Raw genomic sequence first — 18,844 nt, forward strand, 5'->3', positions numbered from 1 at the left:
ATAGCTAGTACTTTGAAGAGAAGTAAAGTAATTTATTTCCTCATACAAAGACAAGCTGCATTACAGGGTTTGGTATCTGCTGTTAATTAAAGATAGCTTTTGTTAGGAGAAATCGCTCTTTCATAATAATTATTAACCTTTTTTTATTAATCAACATGAATTATTTATTTTAAAGTAAATTATTCATTCAAATTAATCAATTAATTCAATGAATAAAAAGTATTTTCGAGTAACAATAAAATAAAATATGTAAAATAATCAAAATATGTAACGTGATCCGGAATTAAGAATAATTTTAGAGGAATGTGCCATTAAATCCAATGGAACTTGCAAAGTGCAAAATTTGGGGTGTGGCAGGATTATACTTTGCTTTAATGTTAGGGATGATTACCCTTTTGTTATCGTCGAGGGAAATGTACCATGTTCGTGTACATTAGCCGAGTATTTAATTATAATGTTAAACATATTAACTTTCAGTAGTTGAATTTAAACTTTATAGTATGGAACGGTTGTACGTTTTGTTAACAATCAGGTCATCGATTTACATATCTGCTTTATATCAATAAAATTTTTTTTTTTTTTCAACGAGATCACAGACAATGTAAAAGACTCTCATCAAAGTAAATTAGGTTATCCTGATTTATACCAATGGTGTGGTGACAAAAATATGATGTTTTACTATTCTTTTTCATCTTAAGGATACCATAAAAGACTACTAAGGATAATATATATGACAGATAATGCAAAAGAAGGAAAACTCAACTAGTTTTTTATAGTTCTGTTTGGGTGGCCTACGACTATCTGTTGTTTGTTTTTTACAAATATTAGCAAAAGCTTCCATAGATAATCTTTGGGGTACATTTTTATTCGTCACATAGAACAAATTTTATTAAAATGCATGTTAGAACGCAGGCTGTGCATTATGATTGTGCGCGGTTAACATAATGAGAATATTGCTCTACGCGGGTAAATTGACTTTCATCTGAAGGTCACCGAATTTGAATTCTGTCTAATAAGGCATTTTTTTATACCAAACGGTGACAATCAAGCATGTATGCTTGATATGGGCTGTAGCTGATCTGATGGTAATCGGTCATTGTAGCGAAAATGATCAAGTCCACAGGTACCATCAATAAGGTTTCTAAATATTGTATTTCCGCAGAAATCATGAACAAATCAAAGTTAACTAATTTATGGGATTTCCGAGTGAATCATTCTGTTCCTGCACGCTATGGTTGTAAAACTCGTCCTTGAGTTAAGTAACATTCAGTCACGATATTGCATTGGATATTATTCGAGCACTGCCCTTATTTGGCCTGAATATAATATATACTACTTTCCAGGTCACATCTACACTATTCTCTAAGTTTTATATATACAGAAAACTTGACTGACTGACTTAATAATGAACAATCGAAATTGAAACATGAAATTTTGCATAAATTTCAAAATATTTCTCCTCAACAAAAGTGAGTACAAGGAAATTACCAGAAAATCATATTGAAAGGTAAATACTGGATCAGCGTGGTTACAGAAGAATGTATTCAATAGGCTTGATTGCTTGGCTGTGGATTACGTATCTTCATATTACAAATCAAGAGGTAAACATCATATAACCTTAATAGGCAATCTTTCAAGAAAAATCCCTATCTAGATAAATTACAACAAATCTATTGACAGGTACCGCGTGCATGAGATAAAAAGAGACAGCAATATTATTTTACAGGCGTACGTTAACGTAAAAATATTTATTGATAGATTAATTTACCACTTCTCTAGAGAGGCTTAATATCGTGTCTGTTTTAATTAACCAAGGCTTTGTTAGGAAAAGCAACTGATATTAGAGGAAGTAAGTAACAGTTAGAGTAAAAGAGGAAACATACCACTGATGCAATTAACATGGCAGCTGGTGGTTAACAACGCTGTACATGCTTTTTTTAATGTGATGAAAATGGAATTCGCCTATGCTATTGGTACACGTTGACGGAGTACCTTATTGGTACTCTGTGAAATGATAGGTGAAGGTAAAGGCAGAACAATTAGTCCATCTTGATAAAGTAACCACGACGGTTTCTAGGGAAGACAGTATAGAGGATCGGACAGATATTGCTAGGAATGAGTTCGGTAGTCCTCGCTATCAATAATCCTTTATCCCCCAAACGCTGTATACTGTGCAAGATTACTAGACGGAAAAATATGTTGTTGCAGTCTTTAGAGGCTTTAGATGAGAAATAAAAATAGTTTTCTTTCTACCTAATGATTAGCTGACAGATAATGACATAAGGCATTAAATGCATGTGTGTGCAATAAAGATTGAAATAAATAACAAATTCGACAATCTGACGGTGTAAATAGAGAGGACTAAATGTCAATGCTCTCAAACCACTATAAAATTCCAACCAACGCCTAAAAATAAAATATTACTAATTATTTACATTTGCGTGTTAAATAATTTCGCGAGGTGTTATGACCACTCCCATATAATTTTCGTTTAAATTATAATTGAAATAATGCGGAAATGTCATGTTACTTGTAATCTACGGAATGTTATGTTATTTGTATACTTCTTGCTGATGAAAAAGAAATTAACGTTCATATGAACAAAATTTTCTCAGCCGTTAATGTATTCATTGAGGTCCCATTTATTATTTAAACATAAGTCAATCAGTCAAGCCATTTGCCACCGTCAGGAATGAATAATGCGTGAATACTATGTGGGCCTCAATAAATTATGTAGTGTATACCAGGGTGAAATAGACGTCGTTAGTCATAGGTACATAAAACTAAGAATCAACCCATACTATAGCAAATATTAGGATAGAAATTTTGTAAATCATAAATTCAAAAAAGACAAGAAAATTAGTACCTCCTATATTTACCAACTTTAAAGAATTGGACGCGCCATTTAATATGAGAAATTCAATATTTTTCGTCGTTTTTTGACCCATTAATTATTGACATTATTAAATGTCCAGTAATATTCTTTTAACCGTCAGTTTAAATGTCTGTTAACGATTTTAACTTTAACCTATACAGTGCCGTTCATGTCTTCAGGCGATAGGTATTTTTTTTTAAGATAATCCCAAAATTAACTAAAATTTAAGCCGGCTTAAAATTTTCGCCGGTATATTATAATATCAAATGGGTCTCGAACTTTGCCATTTACATGATAAAAACAGAAGGGCGCGGTTGATGCCTAATCATTATCAAGGCCACAAGCTTGTGTTAGGAAGAGATATCTCCCTTCGCCCCTCGCCATACTGATAATAGGTAAAAACCATTTATGGCATAAGAGTATCACGATAAAAGCGACACAAACTGAATAAAAGTATACCGTATTTATATTGAATGCATCTTTTTTACCGTGTATGTAACCGATAGATTTATAAACTACAAGATGAAAAATTTGTAATACTTGTTAACAATTTTGATTATTGGAACTATAAGGATTTTCTGTATCTACATCTCTGTATCATCTTGTATATAGATATATATTTTATAATTAGTCCGAGAAAATAATATATGGCTTATGTAACTAGTGATATTTAGTTAGAGAAAAAAAAGGCACATTTAAAATCAAAGTAATACATTTCGATTTACAGATTTTTGCGAATGGAGCAGAGAATGGTATGAAACAGCTACTTTCCAAAACTAAATATAGCGGACATTTTAAAATATCATACATCAACATATTTTATCTCAAAATGCTATAGCTATAAATAAAAATTGTCTTTATCGCTTTGCCTTTACTTTGATACGAGCTACAAGACAGATGGTGAATAGACCTACAACAATAGCTGAAGTGCCCTCTACACATTGCGGGCGCCAGTCCATCTATTAGGTACTTGTGTTTACTGGCAAAGTGTGTACTGCGGGGCGTGTAAGTGTAAGGTGGGTACTCGACTCTTCGGTAGAAGGTAGCTCAACGAGCTCTTTTATGAGGGGAAAGCTTTTTAATACCGCTTTTTAGATGAATCATAGAGGTAGTATAAGTATGGTTTTTAATGAGGCTCAGTATTCTCACAAACGATATTATGAACGAATGTAAGTTAGGAATGGTTAGACAACATGAAATGATAAGCTGAAGACCTATATTATGATCAGTGGTAATCATTGTCAACAGACGCAAAGAGCACTTAGGATTACACAATACACTGTACAACAATAGGTGTAAATCCATAATGATTTTTTTTAGCTATTTTGCAATGACAAACAAGCTGAAAGCCCACTTTGCAACAAGTAGTAATCGTCGTCTACAGACATAAGGAGCAGTAAAGATATAATATACTGTGGTACCAAATGTGTTGCTGACGGTTGCCAAGTATTATTCTTTCACAATCAGTAATATTACTACCATACCCCAACCTGTTGCTTTCTATTACAACTTTTTGTATAAATCCAATGGGAGACTTCTCTACGGTCCCTCTTTGGATACTTTTCTTATTTCCTTTGACCAAACTCCATTAATAATAAACATCGCTCGGGATACATATTCTCCGTTATGGGACATCAACTTCTCTTTATAATTATAGTAAATTCCTTAAGGGAGAGCCATACAATAATTTAAACATCAAATAAAGTATTATTGTAAGTAAATATTAAATATAATTATAAATACTAACAATTAGTAACATTAATATTATCATTTGTGAATCCTCATTACAATTAAAGAAAGATAATATATGTGCTTCTACGTATAACAATTGATAAGTATTTAATGATTAAAAATATTTCCAAGAATTTGTGCATAATCAAACTGATATAAAATTTCGCTGTATTTATAAAAATGATGAGAAATAACAAAATAGTGGCATACGTGTCGCATAATACATTGTATGATTACATTATCATACTTCCTAATAAAATGAACCTAACAAATGCGAAAGTTTGTGATGTATGAATGTTAATGTATTTAGATATTTTTTAGTTAATTCTACATGACACGCTTAAATGTGTTTCGACGAAACATGGAACAAAAAAAGCATAGGCATGCCCTGTATTTGTTTGTGTTTAATTACGGTCGTCATTTTTAGTTAGTTTATCTAAAAAATTAAAAAAGATGTTACAATTTCTTAAATAAAAATTTCAAGTGATGATAAATTATCTGAAAACTGTATTTTGTTGCATATGGAGATTAAGAATGCAATAATTATGCAATAATTAATAATAATAATTAAGCAAATTAATTAATTATTCCAATTTAATTTCAATGTTTCATCGTCATCATCATTTCAGTCATTATCTACTGGTCAGGTCTATGTTTAATCAAATTCAATATTTTAAAATCCTTATTAGTTACTACTTTTGAATTAGTTGTTAGTTTTCACCTAACTTCAATTCTTAGTAGATCTTGGTGGCCGTTACAAGACTTTATTCAGTTCTTTGACGTTTCTAAATAGATTATTAATCAATAGGAATGATAATGAAAATTAACAGGGATAGACAAAATGATAATCAGTGTGTACTAACATTGATCTTGTTTTTGACTCGTTCTATCGCTTTGGTGTCTTCTCGCTCGGGGCTGAGGTGGCACACTCTAGCTCGCCAGTCGTTCGCGCCGGCTGCCTGCAGAGCTGCCAACCTGTAAACAAAACAGAATATTTTGACTGAATAAATTATTACATAGATTCTATGTAAGGACTGCACAATCACTTACTATTCTGTAAAGTTATGATAGTTGATACAATAAAAGAATTTAAATTCTGAAGTTCTCTGCCATTCTATATTGCTATTCTCTTGCAAGACATGACATTTATAAAATCTTATAGTCTATATCCATGTATACTATATTTAGCAAATACGCAATAAAGATAATAAATTGTTGCGATAAATTTGATATCACTATTGTAAATAGTTTTAATTATTGACATAATGCATTGAAAACAGCATATTTATTTTTATACTACAAAGGTGGAAAACAAGCATTCTTTTTATACAACTTAGAATGGCAAACAAGCTGATGGCCCACCTGATGGAAAGTGGTAACCGTCGCTTATAGATATGAGCAGTACTATGAACATAAGAGAGTATACTGTTACGCCCATGATACCCCTCATGCGTTGCCATTCCTGAGGACTCAGATGTTATTCCTCTGTACCCAGTAAATTCACTCCATTCCCTTCAAACCAAAACACAGCCATGCAAACACAACTGCTTCACGGTAGAAACACGAATGATGGTAAACTGTTACTGTAGCCTATGGACGCCTGCAACACTAGGGGTAACTGCATGTGCGTTGCCGACCTTGAAGAAACCTTAATATACCCTTTTTGAAGAACCCCATACTGAAGTTTTGAGGGAAAACCTTGTCAGGGAGCTCATTTTATAATAATAATATATATTTATTTATGTCTCCTCACATACAACTCACATACATTTTACACTCTGAGCGTTCGCGAAAGAAGGTTCAAGCATGTGAGGCTGAATTTCCTGTCGATGGCGAGCGGCGCCAAGATAAAAGATGGCTGTAGGCATCATTTCAAACAATTCAATTGTCAATATACTATTCGTAAATAATTTTTTATCGTTGAATTTTACTTAGGATAGAACATAGGTCGAATGATTTCTGAACTATAACGATATTTGAACGATTTGCTTTTACGAGAATACAGAAGGATACTACCCAGTGAGCCAAACAGAATTACAACCAGGTGTAGAGCGTAACGACTAAATAATGTAAAATGTTTTTAGTTACAACTCAAGATAGAAGACATTGTGTACTGAAGAACTTATAAAAAAATCATGTCGATTTATATGATATTATGTTTTTGGACATAAACAAGATTATTTATGGTTACGATTTTGTTCTACAGACACCTACATGAATATATTGAATTAAGAATCTCGTCCTAACTTGTTCAAACATTTAAAACTGAAAATGGTTTACAGTTTATTTTTTTATTATATCATAACAAAGACTTCGTATTTTGCCCCCTTAAGTTTAACTAAGACAAGGCATTATAAGTTTTAAACTTTGTCTCTAAGCGGTGACCGCCCCTTGGAAACTTTTCGGGTTTACTTAATGTTGGAATTTTAAAAAGGTTTATCAAAATGTTGAGAATTTCTGCTCTGCATAATATTCACAATTATGTCTGTCTTCTATCTTATTATTTTTAATGGGGTTTCCTTTTTTCTCTCTTATGTTCGGTTCATAAAGGGCCACTCCAAATTTCTTGACTTTTTTCTAATTTTATGAATATTATCGCTGAATTTAAATTGTCTTACCTTTTTCGTTACATATACATTTTTTTAAACCTAGTATTTAGCATTCTCGAATGCTGTATTACATATTTTAAAATACATATTTTCACATTATGTATATACATACAGGGGGAATGACTGGCCAATATAATACAATCAATGAAATACGAAATTATCACTTTTAAATAATAGCGAGCCTTCACTTTTAAATTTTCTAAAATTCCCAGCACTTGAAAATAAAGAATGGATATCTCTGTGGGAATCAACTTACTTCATACGAATTCGGTAAATAGTATTATAAGACATTAGAATTTTGTCATAGTGAGTTATCACTAGTGAATCAGTGGTAACCTACAAGGTCGGTATGAGAAGGTTCCTGGATAATATATCTGTACTTTATACGTATCAATAATCTAGGCAACTGACTACTCGTAGTGGTCGTTACTAACAAATAGTCTCACAAAGGATTTCCAATGGACTATTACAATTGTTAAAGGAAGTATTGTTGATGGAATAAATGGGTCGATAAAAAATATGTACTTAGATAAGAAACTCTTATTTGCAATATTCCCTGTCGTTTCGAGTCGGGATTGTATATCTTTTTGCTCCATTAGTTTCCTATTATTAGACTTAATAATAAGCTAACATACATATTACTAAATGCATTGGTACATTAACAACATAAATAGATCACGCACTATTAGTTTTAATGAAACTTCATAATAATATATTCCGATGGAATCATTTATATTGGAGGTTTCCTTGAACGAAGCCTTAGTCATATCACAGCTAATTTCTAATAAAAAAAAAAAATACAAAAATTTAATGTTCATATACTAACGGTTTTTAAGTATTACTACGTTTGAAAGGTTGACATAGTTGACGTTTACAGGAAACTCGATGTTACTACAACACAAAAAGTATGTTATCAGAAGTACATACTCATAAAGGAATGTATAAATAATAATCCTTACTAATATTACAATAAATGTAAAGGGAGTAAATTCGTTTATTGGTTCGTTGCCTGTTGACGCGTTAAAGGTTTGATTAATCGTCACGACATTTGGCATAAATGTACTATCTGGCATGGAGAAGAATTATGCTAGTCAATTAATCCTGGTCACGCAAAAAAAAAAAATCGCAGGTAAAGACCAGTATATAATAAAGTTTCAGGTTCCCAGGTTGTCTGTAAGAGATTGGTTTTAGCGATAAGGCCGCCTTTTGTATATGTACATTCTGTATAAATACTCCTTGTATACATCTCTATTATGCGCAATAAAGAGTTTATTATTATTAAAGTTAAAACTTTTAGACTTTTAAGACGTTAACTCAAGTCACATATAAATCACAAAATTACAATATTAATTACATTGATTATGCATATAAATAAATATGACAATTTTTAAGATATATAAAACATAAGTATTATTATTGCCTAATAGACTATTAAGCACACTTTCTCGTGTGGTCCCGGCATGGAACAGGCCACCCCTTCTGTTCCCGTGGGTGTCGTAAGAGGCGATTAAGGGAAGACGAGAAGCGGACAGTAGTGTCCCTCTTAAGAGATCTACAAAGCCTAACAGTGGTTGCCAATCCGCTGGCAACTCCTCTGGCAAAATATACCTAGAGGGAGGCTTATGTTCGACAAATAGTCGACAGAAAGCTGATAAAATGATTACATGAGTCTGCGCGGGACATTTTGACTCCATCAAATATTTTCCATTATATTTTCTTCCATAGGCTAAAAGACTAAATAATTAAACTCAAATGGCATATACATGATGTACACGTGATGTGCAAGCACAAGGCGTACAGTGAGATATATTCCCCACAGATAAAATATGCATCATTTGAGCCTTAATGGAGTTTAAAAACGATAACGACTTTTTTTAACATACAAATATCTTATTTGTTAGTCATTTGAAGAAATAATTTTTTTTAGAGGTACGAACGGACAAATATACCAACATCCTGGTAATAATCGGTAAAGTCTACCGGGTAACCATTTTTTTGTTTCCATTATTCTATTCATAGATAGAAATATTTTTAGTTATCAATGGCTCAAAAGATCTAAAAACGTCTTAGTTGATTAATAAAATTCTTTGCACAGACTTGTACGGAATCCGACCATAGATATACATTGTCTAGAATAACTGCAAGTTAAATTGTGTGAATTATTATTTCATTAATATACGATACTAATGTTATTACCTATTTGTTGTGGTGTTATTTCCTTGTATTATATAGGAAAAATTTATAATTCCTTCAATTTTTATAATTAAGCCCGTTATGTTCCATATATACATATTTATTAAATACTCTAAAATTTATTAAATAATAAGAAAAAATATTTAATAAATATAAAAAAATAAAAATATATACAGTACCTTTCTGCAATGGTGCCCCCTCTGTGCGGCATATCGGCATGTGTCGCGCTCCGTTGGACCCCGCCGCCCAACCTGCAAACAATCCGAAAAGCATACGTGAATTTATGATGATAGTTTCTACCTGTTTTTACCTGAACTTTGTTCGTTAGAATAGGACAAATAATCTTTTTCTAATATACCAAACTTCATAACGAGTTAAGCAGTTAAACACCGGGGGGAAAGGGATTGTTAGTAATGGAGACTGAGAATCCCATTGCTAGCAATATACCCAACCAGATCAACCTCCTCGCGGTTCTCCCTGGAAACTATCATGGTTAATTCCTTGTAAATTCGTCATGATGGGCTAACAGGCCTGTTTTCATTCTCATCGATCACCCTTCACATCCCGTTAGCACAGGAGGGGTTACCATTCCATATTCACCCATAAAAAAAAAAGCAGTTAAACACCAAGAAGTACAAAAATAAACTGATTTCACATTTAAAATATTAAAATAAATGAAATAAAGGACTAAATGGGATACCCCATTATACTAATATTAATACATAATAAAATTGTTTGTCCAGGACAAAATAATTAAAGTTATTTCTCTAGTTTTCTTTCAAATTGCTATAAAATAATATTTTGCGGATATGTGTTATTAATCTAATAATAAATATTTAAATAAGTTTACAATATAAATAAAATAAAAAGACAAACTTTGCGGTTTAGCACTACACAGTGTCTCATCCTCCCGGTAGTTGAGGTTCGATCCCCACACAATATAAACATTCATATTCTATATAATATTCTGGGTTTTAGAAATTAAAAAAAAATGTCTTTCATCTGTAATAACAATAAAGGTTACACGATAACACTCTACCCATAATTCTATTTCATCACAGCTCTGCGATGATTTTTTTTTAAATTCATATGAAGACATTTTTGTTTACATTAAGTCATAATAACTACAAACTGTATTTTCGTGTGATATTCTTATTCAAGATAACAGGGATGACTCATGGAGATTAAACATCTTTAAAACAAATATACACTTTTATCTTATCACTATACCACTGTGATTTATGCAATGTGTAAATAAATATTGTCTCTCGGGTTATCACATTCAACTTTACGTGAACTGTAAAGTTCATCATAGAAAATACGTGAATATAAAATTAATTTATACTTCAGAGTAATAGAGACATTTCTTTATAAAAAAAGCTTATTGAATATATTTCTATTTTGTTATTATTTATATTTTTTTTATGTTAGAGATTGGTTTTAAAACAATTAAATATTATTAAGATGAATAATATATTAGACAAACAAAAAAAATAAAAAAATGTCTTGAATATCTTCGATGTATAGACATCGTCTAGTTACATCAAATCCTAAAATATGAAAGCAAAACAATATTAAAATGCAGATTAGAATATATTACAAATAAGGTCCATTTACGACGAATTTTTTTTTGATTTGATTGTTTGAATTTGATTATTTGGAAACATAATTCAAGATAAATATCGACTCCTAAACGATTAAATGGCAATTCTATAATTTTGTTAGAAAAGCTTTATTTAAACAATAATATAAAAAAAAATATTAAACAAATGTGAATATGAATAGGAAAGATTAAATTTTTGTTTGTGATGGATAAAATTTAAAAAGTATTTAACCGATTTTCATAATTCTTTCAGCTTTAGAAAAGAAAGCTGTGAAAAATCGCGGCGGGTCGCTAGTAATAAATTAATAGTTATATATTATATTTTTAATTAGTTTTACCTGGTCTGTTCAAATTTCTCTTTGAGAGATTTGAAGTTGTACAATCTCTCTTCTAAAGGTCTTAACGACAACATATTGTTCTTGCAAAAACTGACACACAATCAAATAATAATGGTATAAAAAACACACTTCAGTTCACACTTTAGTAAATATTTACACTATATATTAAATTAGAAATAAAACACATTAAAACATATATAGTCTATAAATGACGCCGCATATTGCTGCAGTGAGCGATTTTATGACACTAAGCAAATGTCATTGATTGTGTTCCGGGCGCGTTCGTTCAACGACTAAACCAGACTATTCTGTTAAAAATAATTTTATATAGGAACGTTATCCTATCCTGATTGTGATGTACTATTTCTAATAATATAATGATGTATGTATAATAAGGAATATGGTTTTATTTGTTGATAAACAGGCTGTTTGTTCATATAAAGTTAAATGTGATATTTAAGAGTTGTTAAACGATCATATCGAATGGTACACAAGATATTCTTTTAACACTTGTGGAAATTTAGATTTAAGAATTACTGTAATAAATTACCTGATAGTAATATTTACGACACATAATGAGCATTTAGAAAATATTGATTTTGAGAATTTTGAGAATTCTGTATTTTAAGACATCCCGCAAAAAAGACAGATATTTCAATCATAAAAAATAATATAAGACTAATACAGTAGTAAACTTTATCAATTGTCAATAAACTTAGTAAAATTTGTTCCGAATTAGCAAAGATATCGTGAAATAAAAAATACACATATTAAAAATAAAAGCGAATTAAGAACCTCTTTTTTAAAATTCCCTAAATACACATTTTCGCCCTTATTCATAAAAATTAAAACCTATTTTAACTGTTCCACTGTTCTGTCACTTTCATTGAAACTCAAAATTTAATACAAAAGAGAGAAAACAGTTTAATAGCTAAAATAGGTTTTTGAAGTTTGATGTTTTTATGAATAAGGGGTTAATGTTTACATTATTAATATCTGTAATTGGCGTATTAATAATATAAAAATTCATGAGTCTTCAGGAATGGTAACGCATGGGGGTTATCTTGAGCAAAATAGTATACTCTGTTATGCCCATGATACTGCTAATGTCTATAGAAGACGGCTACCACTTTGCATCAGGTGGGCCGTCAGCTTGTTTGTCATTCTAAGTTGCATAAAAAAAAAATATGCAATAAAATTGTACAATAATACGTTGTTAATAAATAATAAAAATTAAAAAAAGTGTTTTCTCTTCCTTCATCCTCATGATAAATTTCACCACGAAACATATTGTTATCTGCCAGATTTTTTTTACTGTCAAACCCTCGAAAGTTTTCTCGAGGGGATTTCGGGTTATTTTTATACCTAACCCTTGTTACACAACTGTAATCCATTCAGTGACAACTCAAAATCGTTTGTAAAACATTCATTTAGTTAACCTGTCATTTATTATATATATATATATATATATATATATATATATATATATATATATATATATATATATATATATATATATATATTTATTTATGGAATAAAAAAAATAATAACAGAAATAACAAGTCAATCTACTTGTTATTTCTGTTATTTTTTTTTTATTCCATACAAATATTTCTAACTGGCTATGCTTGTAACACTATTAGCTTGAAGAATATTTGTGTTTTTCTATGAAACACGTTTACAACATTTATATTTATATTTTTTTACTTCTACATTAGAGCTTTTCTGCGGCTTTGCCCACATAACTTATCGAGTATCTACCAAGTATTCTATGTAATAAAATAGAGTATAATGTACCTGTGTACCAAATTTCATGTAAATTCGTTCAAACGCGTGAAAAAAACTTTTAAATTTAAAAAAAATAATGAGATTATTGCCTTATACATTGGACTCAACTACTAAGTTATCATTATACCAAATTTAAGCAAAAACTATACGAATATGATCAGAGACATGATCTAGATACTATACTACTATACTAGATACTATACTATGATAATATATTAAAGAGGAAAGATTTGACTGTTTATATGTAATGGATAAGATCAACAACTACTAAATCTATTTTTAAAATTCTTTCACGTATGGAAAGCTACATTATCAGCAAATAACATAGACTACAAATCATTTTCGAAAATTCTATCTACCTGTGCGAGTCGGGCCGAGTCGCTGGTGTACTGTATGTATAAGTAAATAATACTTTTGACAACATATTTTATAATTCAGAGTTGGATTCGATTTTTTTTTATATTACTATGGCGGCAAACATGTATCTATTGGTAAACGGGGATACCATAGCTTACAATACAATAAGACATATTATAATACAATATATAGAGAGGGCTAGATAGGAGAAGAAGGACATATAAAAGCTATGAATAGAGGGCATATGTACTTTTATTCCTCTGGGTTATAGGACGAGGTATATATTAATGCCAACGTAAGTCGAGAAGGTGAAAATCAAGTAATCAATATATAATAGGATACAATCAATCAATATTAGATCAAACATAAAACAACATTTTAACTCACTAGAAAAAATATCGTGGCAAACATTTTCGCATTAGTGACGATATAACCTTTTGAATTATTAACGATGAAATATTACAGAAATGATATAATAATGTTATTTAACAAAAGGTATTTATTGTAAACACACATTACGCTAGTTAGAAAAACAACAATGTTAATATTAGTGTTTAAACAGAACGGTTGAACAAAGATAAAAACTCGGTTATCTGTGTAATTAGGCGTTACAGTTAGTCGGCGAAAGAATTACTTCCGACTGATAAGTAATCGTCACAATGTCGACGAACGAAAAACAAAGAGTTTGTCTATATTTAGTAACGTTTAGAATCATATTAATAAATTAGTACAGCGTGGATTTTACGAATAAGAAAACCAATTACTACGATGGTGTACCAAAAAATCACACCCGTAAAACACACCACTTTTTAAATTAGATCTTTAGAAGCTCAACAGTGGAAACCGCATCCAATTTGGCATAATAGTTTTTGCGTGATGCCGAAACCAACATAAAGACAGACATACAGAAAATAATATATATAAAAAATATTCTTTTGATTTCTATAGACTTAGGAAGATTCCTCATATTTTCTTTTAAATTATTTCTCAAGTATAGACATCAACAAGTTACAATTTCATTATATTAGCAAGATGAGAAAGTTTGTAAAATGTTTGGATGTTTTTTACTCAATTAATTACCCTTAGACGGCTAAATGAATTTGAATGAGATTTCGTTAACGGGGAAATTATATCTTAACTTAGCACTTGCCCGTCTGCATCAATATTTAAATTATATTATATATAATTTATATATTAATGCAGACTTATAAAGGCGCGAGTAATAGTATAATAAATATAAAAAAACTACAAACATAAACGGAATGCGTAGACGAGATACAATTTGTTCGTAAAAGAAAGACACAAGTAGATTTTGCTTCATAAAAAAGGAGCACAACATAAAATTGGTGACAAAATTAACATTCACTGATTATATTAAGTATTTTTACTAATAAATTAAATTGAAATTGGACGAGGTCTATATATTAGATATTTAAAAAAAAATATATATATATATATATATATATATATATATATATATATATATATATATATATATATATATATATATATATATATATATATATATATATATATATATATAAAGAGTTTAAGTAGGAGTAATAGAAGCCAAGTCAATATTTTTAGAAATTTTGTCTGTCCGTCCGTTTGTTTCGGCATGACGCACAAATTACTGCACCAAATTGAATGCAATTTTCATAGTTGTGATCCTACAGGCCTAACTTAAAACTGGTGTATGTTTTAATTTCATACGCAATCTATAAGTAGTTTATTTCATTAATTTTCCTACTTCTGAAATCCGCGTGTACTAAGTAGCGGGCAAAGAACTAGTCTAATCATATTTTGAAATTAATGAAACGCACCGATAAACGACATAACTTTAGTCATTAGAATTTAAAGTATTCAAATTTATAACGTGGCATTGTGGTCTCCAGAAGTAAACTCTACAACAAGCAGTATTTAAACTTAGCAAATAAGAACGATCATTAAATAATTAAAATTAATTAGAAATCAACACGAGCATAAACCCTGTTGTTGATCGAAAAAGAATCATCAAAATTGGTTCAGAATTGGCGACGTAATCGCGTAACTAAAGAAATACAAAAGAATTGAGTGCCTCCTACTATTGGAAGTCGCTTAAAAATGACATAAATAAAATAGTTACCCACCGTGTAATAATAAATGTAAGAACGTGTGAAGCCTTGTTTACAGTTTCACGAGGCTTCGACGCGAGTTCGCTTTACGGAGCGCGGGACGCGACTGTTGGGCGGGCGGGCGCTTTCCAAGCTACGAGACAGTGACTACTATTAGAACTAGAACTCAACTCGATTTATATCCGATCTTAGATTTTACAGAAGGGGTGTCATAGAATAGGCCACCCCTTACTTTCCCGTGGATGTCGTAAGAGGCGACCTAATGGAGGTATGGTCGAGGGATGGACAGCAGCGTCACTCTTAACACAACCAAACTGCGGTTGCCAACCCGCTTATCAAGCGTGGCAACTACTGGCAAAACCCCACTTATGGAGATGGCTTATGTTCAGCAGTGGACAATTAAGGGCTGATATGATGATGATTGCTATTAATTACTTTTTGTATACACAGCCACAAAAAATCTCAAATCAATTTTACCATTGCAAATACAATAACAACAAGCTACTTGTCACTACATCAGCATTGTAGTAAAAGTGTTTTGATATTTTTTATTATCAATTTAGACTTAAATCTCACTATTGGTAACTTGCTACCTATTTGAAAGTTTTATATTAAATTTAGATACGATATAAATAATTCATGGTAAATAACAAAAGAAACAACGGACCCGTACGCCGACACGAGTACGAGGGAAAAGTTCAGAAAGTTGAAGTAAATTCACTACGTGGTGCTACTCTCTTGGGGGATAAATAAAAGTTTACTTAAAGGATATATTTATAATTATTATAAAAAATATTGTACAGTATACCCAAGCAGCACCTTACCTTGTGAAAGTTTAATATTATAGGGATAAAAGATTGTTTGTAATGGATAACTAAAAAATTTAAAAATTCTTTCAACTATATAGAGCTACATTATCAGCGTGTAATCTAGGCATTATATCATTTAAAAAAAATAGAGATCTCTATGAAAATTTCAAAAATATGACGCAAACTATCGAAAATTCCCCTATAAAAGCTAATATAAAATAATATCTTTCTATCTATTTACACATGCAAAGCCGGGGTGGATCGCTAGTAAAAAATAAAGATCTATAAGTTTCAAGATCTATTATAATTTTTACAATGATTATAAACACGAAAATCCTTCAATATTCAACAATTAACACTATAACTCAAAAGTATATTTATATTAAATTATTTAATTAGATTTTAGCAAGGTTTTTCTAAAATTCTTTTACACTAAAAATAAAACGGTTGTTGTTAATAGAAAATGCAACAGCGTAATTAGATAATAATAATCGAGTGGTAGGGGAAAACGTTTTGTAGACGTGGCATGGAAAGCCTCGATCGACGCAGCTTTCATGGCTTCCTTGTTTAAGATTAAACAAGTGCAATTAATTATAATTTGACCCTCAACATAAGCACTGTATATCGTATATCCAAGAAATTGATTAAGATAAGTTTAAACGTATTTAATTTTTAGAATAACGAAGGTATAATCTGCAATTTTGAAATAAATAAAACATATAAAAATCAGAAAAAATACTAGTAGAATTCGTAGCTCGAGGATTTTGTAACCACAACGATATGGAACTGTCAGGATGAACGTTCCAAAATTAGTTACTAAAAAACTATCCTAAAATTGAAAATTGTAATTATATTTTTTTCCTGAGACACTATCAAAAGGACTGGCCTTCTACTAGTAGTAGACTGTAAATTATGTTGAGACTGAAAATAATTTTTCAAAGCTTAAATTAAGTGACTTTAATACCTGTATGTACAGTTTGCTAAATCTCTAGCTGGCATAGTAAAACAACCCAGCAACTGCAGTGCAGTCAGCAGAGACTAGTTGACCGTACAGTACAGTTATCATTTGAAATATGGGTGTACAAATCGAATCGACTGCAAATTCGATTCGATTCGATTCTCACAGCTGCGATAAATCTTGATTCAATAACAACATTACACTGGTGTAACAAAAGGACAATAGGCATACATATTCATGTATCCGTCTGATACAAAGGCAAATAAACTTCGACACGATGTACAAGCTTTATGATGTTATGTATTGTATGAAACTTTCAGTTTTCATTCTAGCATTGTCGCCGATCGCACTCAGACTGCATTGTGTGTGCAAACAAAGGGTGCGAAGTCGACATCACGCTCATTACATCGGCGAACAGACGTCTGTTAGTGTTGGTGGTATGACTAGAACTACTGACAACCAGTTCCGCGTTGAAAGATGTTCATACTCGTATATTACAGTTGTTCACAGTTAAGTTTGTATTTATCATAGATAAATGTAAATTAAAAATGTCAAATGTTGTAAAATTTTTTTACACTACTTTAAATGATAAATTGGTGGCCAACTTCATGGAAAGTGGTACCTAGTAACTTACTTATACTCAAACTCACTTATAAACAAACAGTACTACGAGTTTCATGAGATTATATTATAATATCCACGGTATACCTCATGTGTTACCATTCCTAAACTATTTTATTTATTTGAAATAGGCAACTAACATATATATTGTATATAAATGAAGTACATTTTTTGGTAGAGTCAAAGGTGCCTCCACACTTTAAAATTTTACTGCCATATCCCGTACTCACTGCCATAACCGTCTTGTTGTGTGGTACAAGGATAGAATGGGCCTGCCTTTCCTTGACCACGAGTGTCGTAAGAGGCGACTAAGAGGGCTTAGCAGTCGAGAGATGGACAGCAATATTCTTCTAAAGCCATCATCAATGTCTAACTACGATTATCAACCCGTTAAAGACATACTATAATGATGATCCCGTCCTACAATATATAGGACAGATTTTTAATAAATTTTAAATATACTCGTATCATGCTACTGTTCATCTATAGACAATGGTTATTATTTCCATCAGATGTGTCATTAATTTGTAAATAATTCTTAAATGCATAAAAAAATAACTCCAAACATTAAAACCATCGTATATTACATTACAAAACATATTATTAAGTAGCGGCTATCATATCTATTGATAACAATATTGAATTAGAATCACATATAGATAAATAAGATTATAATTGATTAGTTAATAACATTATAAGTCGTCCCGTTTACTTGTCTTTTTTTACTACTGTATCCTTTTTTGCTATGTTACGGAATCACCTCTTAAATTCTGTACTGATGATATTTTATTTGCATTCGATAGGTTTTTCTCTTATTTTGTGATGAATTTTCTTTGAGTATCAAAAAA

The 18,844-nt window shown here is 30.8% G+C and overlaps 1 protein-coding gene across 4 annotated transcripts in view; it reads right to left on the reverse strand.

The window, feature by feature from the left end:
• The window catches only part of LOC128199961 (supervillin), an 85,550-nt gene that overhangs the window by 32,685 nt on the left and 34,021 nt on the right, over window positions 1-18,844 (reverse strand). For 2 of the 4 annotated variants that reach the window (XM_052898979.1, XM_052898978.1), the window contains exons 2-4: window positions 11,350-11,507; window positions 9,588-9,659; window positions 5,470-5,581 (exon numbers count right to left, since the gene is read on the reverse strand). In XM_052898979.1, coding sequence (XP_052754939.1) covers window positions 5,470-5,581; window positions 9,588-9,659; window positions 11,350-11,423 — 258 coding nt within the window. In that variant the 5' untranslated portion in view covers window positions 11,424-11,507. The remainder of the gene's footprint in view (window positions 1-5,469; window positions 5,582-9,587; window positions 9,660-11,349; window positions 11,508-18,844) is intronic. The other 2 variants (XM_052898982.1, XM_052898981.1) reach the window with 1 other exon arrangement.

Source organism: Galleria mellonella, unplaced genomic scaffold, assembly GCF_026898425.1.
Source record: "Galleria mellonella isolate WM207_F2 unplaced genomic scaffold, CSIRO_AGI_GalMel_v1 utg55, whole genome shotgun sequence".
Taxonomy (NCBI): Eukaryota; Metazoa; Arthropoda; class Insecta; order Lepidoptera; family Pyralidae; genus Galleria; species Galleria mellonella.